A 13,381-nucleotide genomic window follows, 5' to 3' on the forward strand; every position below is an offset into this window, starting at 1 on the left:
TCCTGCTCCATTTCTCCCTCCCCCTTTCCCTGAAAGCTGACCTTGTTAGGGTCAGAAACCATGGTCAGTGAGTGGCTGGAGGAGTGGAAACGAAGTAGGGGGAAGGGAGGGTCCTGCTGCACTGCTTTCTCTACAGGGTCTTAGCCAGCAGCAGGCCTGGCTGGGGAAGGAAGAGAACAGTGAACCTGAAATCAAGTTCACAGTTGTAATAACAATTTAGAACTGACATTTTAAACTCGTGATTTGAGACTGCAATTGTGATTTAAAGTGATGCAATTTTATCCTTTAATAATAATGGAGCTGCCGACATTGGTGTCCAGGAGATCTGTACAGTGTAAGTGGGAGATACAAACAAAGCTGCCTCCCTTTGGTTACATCCCACGCGTCCTGCCCTAATTTAGATACCAACCACAACTAGAACAAGCCACTCTGAGGATGCCCCAATTCCAGGCTCCCCACAGCCTGACTCTGAGTATTTTTCCTATTTGTTCTAAACAGGTAATCGTAAAAATGGTTATTCACTCATTTGCCCGCGATTCAATCCACATTGTCAGGGGCACATGTGTGCACATGTGCACAGCTGCACCACACATGCATACAGGCCCTCCCAGTTCTTCAGAGGTTCCAACACTGTTATCACAGGTACCAGGCGACCTAACTTGCAATCCCAGTTTTCTCATCTGTGCAGTGATGTGCCTGGAAACTGAGAGCTGCCAGCCTTCCCTTTCCTTCCTGATGACTTTTCTGAGGCGTCAAATGCCGTAGAAACGACCTTTGCTTCACAATACACAATATGATCTCAAGAAGCCCGCCCTCTTGAGCCTACCGTGTGCCCCCGAGGCCCCAGCAGGCCACCATGCTCTAGCCCCTGCTGCTGCACCCCACGCTCTCCCCTGCTTTTCCAACTGCCAACCCTCCACGGGCCCAGACCAGGAGCACAGGGCACCTGGGACTCAGTATCAGGCATCTGTGTGACTGGAGCACCCAGGACAGTTCCTGATACCTTGAAGACACTCAGTAAATGTCTGCTACACAAATGCAGATGAATCAGAGGACCAAGGTGGTTAAGAAACAGCATCACTTCCATTTTACCCATGAGATCCCTAACAGCCCAGGATGGAGTGGGCACAGACCCCGGTGCCCTCCCCACAGGGATGACCAGGTGACCGCGGGTCTGCGGTGGGCAGGAACTTACCACAGGCAGAGCAGCTGTAAGGCCGCTCACCCGTGTGCCGAACTCTGTGCTTTACCAACTTCCTCTGCATGTTAAAAGACTTTCCACACTCATCACAGGTGAAGACTTTATCAGCCGTGTGTGTCTTTTTGTGCTCCTTCAAATTACTGAAGTTACTGAACCCTAGAGAGACCAAAACAGGGGTTAAATTGAAGGGCTGAGAACATTTTAATCAGAAATCTTCAAGGAAGAAAAGGGAAACCCTCAGCTATACCTCGACCACAGATGTCACACAAGTGTGGTTTTTCTCCTGAGTGAATAATGATGTGACGCTGGACATCACCAGAGGCTGCAAACCTGTAATGCAATTTGGAAATTCAATTAAGAGCCTTTCTACGTCACTGCAAATCTTTCTAATTGCAAGTCGCTGAGGGAGGAGATGAGCTGCTCCCTCTATTACTTCGGAACGTGTTGAGGAGTGGCCTGATTTCATTTCAGAGGTTTAAAAAAAAAAAGTTTACTTTTTTTCTCTTTTCAAAGGAAAGTAGAAAATGATCCAAGTGTTTTGTTTCTAAAACATTTTTTCTTACCTACTTTCACTAACCTTTCTTCTTCAGAGGTGATCACTAAGTTGGCTTGGGGAGTAATTCCAACCCAACCCCCAGTATGAGCTCTATGCTCTTTCCTTCCCACCACACTCGATAGCAGGATAAGAGGTTGCATTTGGGGGAAGGTGTTGCATAGAGACATGATTTTAAATGCATGGAGCTCAGAAGGCTCATATTTAAAACATCCTGCAAAACAGGGACCCCAAGCGAAGCAGCAGGGGGCTTATGCTAAGAGGCGCCTCAAACAGGCAGTACATGTGACCTGGGCACTAAACCTGGCCTTCAGTGTTCAGGTAGCTATGGCAGAAAGGGAGACATGTCACGCTAGGTAGCTTTCACTTCTTTGTTTTCTACCATCTGCAAAGATAACTGTCTTCCTGGAACCGAATCAAGAGTGCTGTCCCGGGCCTCCCTGGTGGCGCAGTGGTTGGGAGTCCGCCTGCCGATGCAGGGGATGCGGGTTCGTGCCCCGGTCCGGGAGGATCCCACGTGCCGCGGAGCGGCTGGGCCCGTGAGCCGTGGCCGCTGAGCTTGCGTGTCCGGCAGCGGGAAAGGCCACGACAGTGAGAGGCCCACATATCGCACAAAAAAAAAAAAAAAAAAAAAAAAAAGAGTGCTGTCCCATCCTAGCAGAGGACTGTGACTATAGCTGTCCTATGCCCATCCCACCCCGCCCCCAACTCCTGAGTACGAACTTATCAGGGGCTGAGAATCCGTATGTTCCCAACACAGCATTTAGCACACAGTAGGTGACTAATAAATGCCGAATGAATGACTGGCTAAACAAATGAAGAAAACACTGTGTGACTGGTATAGTCCTGGTTGTTGCCTGCTGTCCTAGAATGACCAACCAATAGATCACAGAGTATGTGGACTCCCGACAAACACCCCCAGTGAGGGGCGGGGAGTCCACGCTGCAGGCCGGTGCGCTCAGAGGAGGGACCATCTCCTCATACTGCTCTCCACCTCCAGAGGGAGACTGTCACCAGTCTGTCACCTCACTTTCCAAGTCCAAGGCCTCCCCAGCCCTCAGCCTTGCCAGGCCTTCCTGTGGCTGAACTCTTGGCCCTTCACAGGTCTGGGTGCGCAGCTGGGGTGCCTCCTACCACCTCCTCTCCTGATTCCAGGCATTCAGGCTGCGAGTCTCATTACCCCTACCAGACAGTCACCTCCATGGGGGCCAATCGTCTATTTTAACAGACATTTTTGGAATGAATGGAAATTTTAGCATAAGATAATTTTGTTTTATGTAAAACCCCATTTCCTAAGACTTGTGTCCTAGATTCTCTTTCCTTTAATTAACATTTCCATTTCTTTTTGCTATTCTCATGTGTGTCACAAGAAAAGCCAGAGGGTTTGGCTTTACTGTGTTCCTGAGTGACAGTGAACCCCTACGTGGCTCAGAGATGCCGAGACTGCTCCTGACGTGTGAATGAACGAGCCTAGCACTGACCTCTTCCCGCAGATCTCGCAGATGTATGGTTTCTCCCCAGAATGCCGACGTAAGTGAGTCTGCAAATTACCAGCCTGTAAAAAAGGAAAAGAAAAAACGTGCCAATAGTGAAAAAAAAATTTTAAGAGCGCATAAATTCAAAAGGAAAACTGGCAGATTTAGCCAGGTTCCAGTCCAACTTCCAAATGAAGACTCTGGATGCATGACTCAGACGCAGCCACATGCAAGGAGATCAAGGCCCGGCCTGGTTCTGAGTCAGGAGCAGCCCCGCCCAGCAGTGAGCTGAACAGGGGAGCCTCTCATCTCTGCTCCACGCCAGCCCCTGGTCCATCCACCTCAGGTGTGCACGGTGTCGCACCCCTCTAAAATGGGCCCGACACACTGTGGAGGCTGCTTTAGGGGTCGTGAAGCTTGTGTTGTAAACAGCTCTTGATGTATTTTATTTCTTTTTTTTCTTTTAAACCTCGACCACCTATATGCAACATCATTTGAAAAAAAGGTAGCACTTGTACTTGGTTATTTCAGTATTCATTGTTTCTTCCTGAAAAACAGCTTTTGTTTATAAAGAAAGTAAGACACTTCCAAAAAGTATTTCTTCTTGGCAGTACAGTTGTTCTGCCTGACAGGTTGGTGGTCATTTTCACCTTCGTACAAAAAAGCAAATCAGGAGATTCACAGTAGTCCTTCAGCTGCAGGCCTTTTACGTTTCTAATCTCTGAAACTAGCAGGGCTTTACGAAGAATAACTGATTTAAATGGAGATCACAAAATAGATTTCCATGTGCTAATCAACAGGAAATCAATATTAAATTGCCTAAAGTACAGTGAAATTAAACCTGCAAATGCCTCAGATATTACAAAAGCTACTGGCAAATGTTTCAAATTAGGATTTGGAAACACAATCTTCCATTGTTGTAATTTAATACCCTCAATCTGTCATTTCCCAACTTAATTTTTTTATAGTGTTTTGTTACAAAAAAACACTGAATAGGATGACTATATCTAAGGGTAATAATGTTGCAGGCCTTATGCACAAAATTAGCCAAAAAAAGAGAATGAACAGTAATACCCAACTCACAAACTTGGCTATGTAAATTTACAAATTTGCTATGTATATTTTAAACAAAATGCAAAGATAGTTCATGGTTATAGGTTTGAAGGTGGTTCTGAACCCGTGGACAGGTATAAAGAATGTTGTCTGCAGATTTTATTATATAACACAGAAGATTCTTTAGGTCTATCAGACTCTGGGAAACACTAAGTTAGATACTACATTTCAGAATATGATAAATATAGCTTAGGAAAAAACTTATTTTAGATAACCAAAGAGAAAGAATCTGGCAAAACACTGGGAAATACCCAGCTTTTAACTGAGTGACTATTAATAACAGTAATAAAACAGCAGATGTCAACAGCAATAGATATTTGGTCTACTCAGGCCTTTACAAGTACAGTATAACTAAATTACTCTTAGAAATTGGTATTATTATTTCTATTTTCTAGGTGTAAAACTGAGATTCAGATAAATAAATTAGTTGCTCTAGTTACATGGTAGGCCAGAAATTAATATTAGTTTGTCTGAGTTTAAACTCTTGTCTTACATGAGGGTGTGCAAGTTTCTGTGAATAAACTAGCTTGTGCTGAATTCAGTATGACAAGCAGTCACTTTGCCATCCAGGAACCAGTTCACTGGAATTGAGATAATGCATCACTGATGGCTTTAAATCAGTCATTTCCAAATTTCAGAAAAGCTTATCATTTAAATAACAATTTGAATAGCACCATCTGCTCAACAGTTAAATTAGATCCCTCTTGTTTCAAGTTATTTTGTAAACTATGTACTATGATTGAAATGCATTCTGATTTGATTCTTAGCAATGCTGCATCTTTTTTTTAAATAAAGCATAACAATTACTTATTTTCAAAGTAAACAAGTAAACAATTACTTTGGTTTTCAAAGTAAACAATTACTTGTTTTCAAACTGAATGATCTTCCACTTAATATTATAGTACACAACAGTAAAACAAACTTTAAGATGTTTCCTTAGCTATTTAATACTGGACGTGTCTAACGAAAGTAATTATCATTCCCCCAAATAAAGGAGCACAAATTAGTCTGATAAATGGTATAAAAGTAGATTAAATAATGGAAAGATTCAGGCAAAAAAATCCAATAATGCATTCAGATAATTTATACCAAATTATATAGCACAGTGGGGCCCAGATTATTTGCCCTTTAGTCAAGAGTCTTTATTTTTGGTAAACTTTGCTATGCTTTATTACTAATTATACATCTTAGAAATCATCTATAGTTGGATCCATGAAAACTCCAGTAAGTGCTAATACTAGTAGCCCTCATTTATTAAGAGTTTACTATGAATGGAACACTTTGCTAAGCAGTTGCAAATAGTGTTTCAGTGAGTGGTCACAATGTCCTCATAAAGTATAATTCACACATTACAGGAAGTAAACAGAGGCTCTGGGAGGGAAGCAGCCACAGCCCCTATAGCTGGGATGGAATATTCTGATTCAGCTCTGTCTGTGGACTCATAAGCTTGTGCTGCCGTTGGGCTGAAAAATATTAGCACAAAAGGAAGTTCCACCCTTTCTAAGTGAATACCATTTTAAATTAGGATGGAGTTGTCAGAATTTTGAAGTGAAAAACTCTGTTGTAGAAAACAAGTTAACACCTGATTTGTTGAGCAGTTTAAAAAATAAACTCCTGGGCTTCCCTGGTGGCGCAGTGGTTGAGAGTCTGCCTGCCGATGCAGAGGACACGGGTTCGTGTCCCGTTCCGGGAAGATCCCACATGCCGCGGAGCGGCTGGGCCCGTGAGCCATGGCCGCTGAGCCTGCGCCTCTGGAGCCTGTGCTCCGCAACGGGAGAGGTCACAACAGTGAGAGGCCCACATACCGCAAAAATAAATAAATAAATAAAATTTAAAAAATAAACTCCTTCTAATAGGTACCTGAAACTCAGTATTTAAACATGATCAAACCAAGCAGAGATTCCCTGTCGGAGTACTCTTCTAGTGGCTGCTGATTGTTTATATAAAATAGAGAACCGTAAAACTTTAGAGAAAGAGAACTCAGATCTTAAAAGTAATCTAGTTCAGAAGTTTTGAGACTTTGAAACAAAACAAAAAAATATGGAGATTAACACAGAGATATCACCTAAAGAACAATGATCATTACATTGATAAAAGGACATTTAACACTGAAAATGTGGGAAATATCACCTCAGAGTTGAAAATTTAAGAAAAGTTCATTAAAATATTCTTATTTTTTGCATTTTCACCATGGATGGGATGAAACTTTGCCACCCCTGGCATCGGGCCACATCAGTGCCTTGGAACGTGTCTAAGCAGCCTCCTACGGGATGCTGTATCCCGTCAGTCATGTCCTGGACACAACACAGGAGCTGCTGGGAGGGCACCGAGCCTCTCAGAACCTGTCCTTCTGCGGCAGCTGCTCAGTGTTTCTATTCAAAGCAACTCCATTCCTCTCCCCAGAGACAGCTAAATATACTGTTTCCCTTTTCCTGTTTCTCATGTGACAGGCACTCCAGACCTGTCACTATCTTAGTTTTCTCCCCTGGATGCATCAAATGGCCCAGGTTCTCCACCACACGGGAGACACGTGGCTCCAAATGGAGCCTCATTCATACTCTAAAGTACTGCGTGACTCTTACTTGCTGAGATCCAGGCCCGTACAGTGTCCAGAATTATATTAATACGTGCACAGTTTGTTGTCACAATCTAGGCTTATCACAGCTTTTTAAAGCTGAGGTCTCAAACTGCTTGCTGACTCATAATTAAGGTTGTGGCTGACCTTTTTTTTTTTTTTTTTTTTAAAAAAAGACTAACACTACGAAATACTACACAGCATAAAAGATTAATTCTTATCGGTAGGTCTGTTTTCTAAATCTTCCAGAAAGGAAAATATTTCCAGTCCATTGTACCCACACGTATTCCAGTTCGTATGAGAAATGAAGGACAGGTTACTGAGTATTCGTGTGTAAACGCCACCACTGCTCTCTCCACCTGGAATGCCAGAGACTCTAGGCTGATCAATGACTCCCTGTCTTCAGTGCCCACCCCGCCCCCGCCAGCTTTCAGGTAGAAATGACTACTCTCCTCTTCATACTGTTGCCTATGCTAGTGTCACGGCACTTGCAGCGTTTTATTGTGCTTTATCAGTTTATACAACTGTTTCTTCCTCTAAACACAAAGCTCCCTGAAGCCTTTACTTGTCTTTGTGCCCTAGCACATGGCAGAGCTTATTCACAAGAATTTCGTTACTTCATTATGAAATAAAACAGCGATATACATCTGTAAACTACAACTATACGTAACTTTACAGTCATAAAAATCTGGTAAACATACAGACACCAACACAGAAGAGGAGGATTTCTGTAGCGTCTATCAGACAGGGCCGCCCTTAGTGGGACTCGAGAGGGAAAGTGTAGGACAAGGTCTGAAGCAGTGGACAGGGCTGCCATCCAAACCACTGTATTAAAAAGTACCAACACTCAAGCCCCAGCCCCAACCAACAGAGTCAGAATCTCTGAGGGTGAGCCCGGGCATTAACGCCAGGAGAGAAGGCCAAAGGCAGACTCGACGCTTGAATGTCTGGGTACACTTTATTTGGTTAGCACTGAAGAGTCAAGGAAGGGTTCCAAGCAAGAAAAGGACAGAACCTAAATTGTTATCACAATGTAAACGTATAAAGGACTTCCATGTCCATTTTATCATTTAATTCTAATAGTCCCATGAGGTGGTATTATCCCTATTTTTAAGAATTAGAAAAATGAGGCCCAGAGTACAGATTGCTAACTATTAATGGTCATTAATCCAGGTTTTATGCTTTCCCACTACACCAAAACTAGAAAGGTTAAAATGGTGGGATGTGGGGTGGAGAAAGTGCACCTTAGGAAGACTGGTCTACAAGAGCAGAGAGGACAGAGAGAGGAGAGAAGGGAGGTGATGGCAACAGGAGCGGGACTAGTGACGTGTCCTGAGGACTCACCATGAGCCAGGTGAGATGCTAATCATCTTATGAACTCACTGACTCCTCACACACCATGGGGGTCAGGGGTCTCACACCCTTGCTCTATAGATAAGAAAGCTGAGTGCCAAATGGTTAGGTAGCTTGTCCAAGGTCAGAGCAGTAAACCAGAGGCTGGATCCAAATCCGGACTGTCTGGCTCTAGAGGCCAAGCTCTGACCCCCAGGTAAGGCTGGCAGGAAGAAGCACAGGCCTCAACGAGAGAGGCAGGTAGAGCAACGACCCCTCCACTCAGTTCAGCAGAAGCTTACTGAACACCTGGTGGGTGCATGGACCCTGCCTGGACTAGTAATACACAGGAACACGTTAGGATGAGGTGAATCACTGCTTGCAGCCAGTAGGAAGAGTGAGAAGTAATTAGATGGCAGGTCTGGGTGTGTGGGAGACTGATGAAGGGTTAAACTGGAAGAGCCGGCTTGGTGGCGATGTGACAAAAGCAGGGGCCGGGATCCTGCTGTTGCCGTGCTCCGCGGAGCCACGCTGCCCCGCTCTCTCCACACTAGAGGGCTGGAGTCCTCCGATGAGGCCCAGCCCCAAGGTCCTTCCCCAGTAAGACAGCATTTGCACATGCTCTCACTCCAGGACTAGCATGCGTGTGTAAAAAACAGTTGTGGGGTGACTGCTTCCTCTGCAGGACTGTGCACTGGGACCCTGCGAGAAGCTTCTGGAATGCCAATGCCCGGCACGTGGCAAAGGAAGAGTTACCTTCCATTTCAGAAGGAAAAGCAGGATCCCACAGCCATTCTATCATGTTCAAAATTTTCTCTAGAACATTCAATCTCTAGGTTTCTCTACGTCTAGTGCCCAGATCAGTAAAGAGCCCATAGGAGGACACAACACATGCCGGCTGAGTGAGAGAACACATGTGTAATGGTAGTGAAAGCAGGGAATGAAATGTGTTTGGTCTTTTCTCCAGCATCCTAACATCTAGTGTCTCAGGAGGAATAAGGACATTTGTCTTGGATCCAGCCCAGCACAATGTGCAGCCCCCAAGTGGTGCTCAATATGGTTTACATCACTTGTGGAAGAAAAGAAATATACTAGAAATGGACCCATCCTTAATGGGGCAAAAAGGTATTGTGAGAGTTCACACACTTATAAAAAATGGTATTTTCCGCCCAATGAACCAGAAATTTCTTTTCTTGAAAATTATTTTTTTCTTGATTTAGTCTGAAGTCTTTTAAGTTACAGATATCATCAGAGGCTTCTCTCCCAAGTCCAAAAGTATGTCTTATCTGTAATAAAAATAAACACTGGGTTTCAGGTTTCCAATTATTAACAATAAATAAAAGAATTCCCACCTGAGAGAAATGTTTCCCACAAATGTTACATTCAAAAGGTTTCTCACCTAAAACAAAACAAAACAAAACAACAACTTGTAAAACCATGGGTAACATCTGCAGGATAGTTTTCTGTGTAAAATGTTTAAGCTGCCTCTTTTGTCCCACCTTCCAAACCACAGCATTACATACTTCATCATCAGACTATGAAAACGGGAGCCTCTGTCCTCATCCTCATCATCTCTCGCGCCCTTAGATGACAGGCAGAGATGATAAAAGTGAAATCTATATTTACTTTTCTCTAAAAAATTAAATTGTTCTCCAAATTTACACCTGTGTTGAAATCAAACGTATTTATCTGCATTCAAACCATATTTAGGCTTTGGACACAGACTTTTCCTTCAGTTGAAAATCAAATGTGAGTTTTCTGGCTGAACAGCATGAACCTGGTCACCCGTCCTCAGCCTGACTCCTGCAATGACCACCGATTCCTAACAGAACCAGGGTGACTCATTCACACCACACAAGGTATGAACCTGGGACAGCCCAAAGCAGAGCGGGATCTCCTGAAAGTGTGATGGGAAAAATCCCCTCCCCACTGCCTTTCAGCCTTGGTTGAAATGTGCTGACGGGGGAAAAGAAGATTCCATGATGAGACATGTTCCCCTGCTGAGTGCTTGGCCCCCTGATTTCAGCAACTCTGAATAATTACACTTTGGTACAGAATAGATGGAGAGAATGGACTCTACTACAAAGAAACCACAGCAATTCTGAAGACAGTCTCTAGAAAATAATCTGTTTAAAAACATACTTCAGGTACTGCCTTTAACACCTCTAGAACCCTAATAAACAGACTGTTAAGACCAAGAACCTTCCATTTTTCACACTCCCCTCAAATCAAGTGCTTTCATTAAGAGCCTTTTAAAAAAATAACACTAATGTTTCCCTTCCTACTGTATTGCTGGGGTGTGCCAGCTTTATGGGCTTCTGCTAAGGTACTTTTTTTTATTTTGATCTTTTCCTAAAAACTGTTTAATGGCTTCCTCAAGGATAAGGGGGGAGCTTCTGACCCCAAGTACAGTTGACCCTTGGACAACAGGGTTTTAACTGCACAGGTCCACTCATACATGGATTTTTTTTCAGTAGTAAATATTACAGTACTACATGATGGAAGTTGGCTAAGTCTGCAGATGTGGAGGAACCAGTACATGGAGGACCAACTGTAAGTTAGACTAGGATTTTCAACTGCTCAGAGGGCCAGTGCCCCTCAGCCCTGCGTTGTTCGAGGGTCAGCTGTAATTATAATCATATAGATGCTGTATTTTGGACTACATTTATGTCTGAAGTTATGGGGATAATAGATGTTACATTAAAGTCCGCCCTATGAGATATGAGAGTCTGAAAAAAGAGATCACTAGTTCCTAAGACTCTCAAGTGACCAGGGTTAACAACCCTACTCCAGTGGTTCTCAAACTTTTTGTTCTCAGGACCTCTTTACGCTCTTAACAACTGAGGACCCTAAAGAGCTTTTGTTCAAATGGGCCATATTTGGCAGTACAGTCCACATTAGAAATCAAAACGGAGTGATTTTTGAAACACACGACTAGACATTTTTCACTGGCCACCAGAGTGAAGGCCTGATCACAGATCCTGCAGCCTTTAGCCGACTCCACTGTACACTTGTGGGAGAAGGAGAAGGAAAAGGCAAGGACATCCTACATTATGATACAAATAGTTTTGGCCTCAATGACCCCCTGAAAGGGTTCCCCAGATCATACTTTGAGAACTGCTGCCCTTCTCAATATATTTATGTCCCAAGAAGCAGCTGTGCCATATAACTGTATGACTACTATTATCCAAAGATGTTCTTGCAGAATAAACAATTCTTGTTTCCTTTAAAGCTAAATAGGTAAGTTTCTCAAATAAAAATTATAGTGATCATTAGGCTCCAGAAAATTACAGAATGACCTAAATTAAGTTTTTACAGGGCAAAACTGAGTCAATGATACTGTCTTCATATGGAGTAATAACAATGATAGTATCGTATATTCAAATACACCAAAATTTATAAAGGGCTTTCATAAATATTAATTCAGTCTCAACAGTGCAATGAGGTAGTAAACACCTAAGCAAACAGGGAATCAAAAGTGATAACAGGACATCACATCAATGGTCACAATTACACAAGTACCTTGAAAAGCAGTTACTTTAGAAGCATCCTATAACATATTCCTTCTCATGCCTCTAAGATAATTGCCATTAATTTGTAATGTGTACTAGAGTCATCATGCTTAAATGCAGGAAGGAAAGTAATATATATGTATCATATTACATAATGTATATATACTGTATAACACTTTCTTTTAAAGCTTTTGGAAAAAATAAACATTTTGGAAAGGGGAGGTATGAATTACATGAACTAAGGTATGAATTAAGGTAACAAAACTTTGAAAATTCAATGTTCAGATGGAAGGATTTTTATTTGAAAATATCAAATGGTTAAAGCTGATCCTTATTAAAAAGTTTCCCTCCTGCCTCCCAAATCACAAATTTTTAAATCTGATACTCAAATTACCTTCCAAAGCTTTCAGGATTACTCAAACTAAATTACTTCAGTCTGAATTAACCTACATTATGCTTTTAAAAAATAAACAATCTAATTCTAAAGAGAGAACTAAATATCGCTTATCTCTTTTAGAATTAATTTGAAAATCTGAGTGCATCAAAATAACTTGCCACACTTTAGAGATGGAAAGTTTCCCATATACAACCTCAATTAAAATTAAAATGAAAAGTGTATCATCCTTTTAAACTGGCTCTATGAAAGCATTTACAGAACTGAAGATTATTCTTTAAAAGGCATCACCAAAAGTATAAAATAAAAAATAGCTAACACTCTTTGATTTTGGGGGGTAAATATCAATGACGTCATCAAGCAATAGCAAAACTTCTTACAAAAACAGGAGCAGGCAGTGGTGTCTGATCCTCTGCATTATTTCCTTTCCTTGTGCCTGCGGGGACCGAATCAGTGTACCTGTATGAGACCGTTTGTGAAGCTCCAAATTGCTGGGATGTTTAAAAGGTTTTCCACACAATTCACACGCATACTGTCTCTGTGACTGAAGTGTCTGGGATTGGTCTTCCAGGGCCGCAGTGTCTTCGGGCCTCTCCATCTCATTCATGCAATTAAAATTCTCAGAACTGATGAGTTCTTCACTTTCTTTTTCTTCAGCACTTTGGCTGTTAACCTTCTCTACACTATGGTCACTGGCAGATTCTAACCTCTTGGTTAACCTGTCATCTGATTTGGGTTCAGATGTCTGCTCTGCAGATTTCTGTGACTTTAGGAAATTTAGCTTCTTAAGGTGAATGGCCTTCTTGAGCCTCATCTGTCTGGTAGGTTGTTGGCTTGCGTTGTCTGGCTCAGGGTCTGGGGTAGGTTCACTCAAAGGCTGGGCCAGGAAGTTGGAAGGCAAGTGCTCGGAGGACTCCAGGACACACTCGGCGTGACCAACAGCACAGGGCTGGTGTTCCGCGGCGTGAAGGTCTGAGGATGTGCTGAAAGTGAAAGGCTGCTTGATTATTCTCTCATGACTGGGACAGGTGGCTTGTTTATAGTACTGCTTACTGTACAAGTTTCTGAGCTTGTAGTAATAGTTTGGCTGTTTGAAAGGCAGTTCTGTGCAGCTGCCATCTAATGTGTCAGGGGCTTGTTTTGAGGTTTCAGCTGTGGAAGTATGAAGACCAACTGAGGGTGGGGCATGAGAATGTGATTCATCCACAACTCTACCCTGCTGGACA

General features: G+C 42.8%; 1 protein-coding gene across 1 annotated transcript in view; it reads right to left on the reverse strand.

Moving 5' to 3' along the window:
* Window positions 1-13,381, reverse strand: part of ZBTB49 (zinc finger and BTB domain containing 49) — an 18,512-nt gene that overhangs the window by 2,586 nt on the left and 2,545 nt on the right. Inside the window, exons 3-7 of the mRNA XM_007451503.1 lie at window positions 12,615-13,374; window positions 9,602-9,648; window positions 3,236-3,309; window positions 1,449-1,531; window positions 1,196-1,357 (exon numbers count right to left, since the gene is read on the reverse strand). Of these exons, the coding sequence (XP_007451565.1) occupies window positions 1,196-1,357; window positions 1,449-1,531; window positions 3,236-3,309; window positions 9,602-9,648; window positions 12,615-13,374 (1,126 nt within the window). The remainder of the gene's footprint in view (window positions 1-1,195; window positions 1,358-1,448; window positions 1,532-3,235; window positions 3,310-9,601; window positions 9,649-12,614; window positions 13,375-13,381) is intronic.

The sequence above is a fragment of the Lipotes vexillifer genome, unplaced genomic scaffold, assembly GCF_000442215.2.
Source record: "Lipotes vexillifer unplaced genomic scaffold, Lipotes_vexillifer_v1.1 scaffold1417, whole genome shotgun sequence".
NCBI classification, from domain to species: Eukaryota; Metazoa; Chordata; class Mammalia; order Artiodactyla; family Lipotidae; genus Lipotes; species Lipotes vexillifer.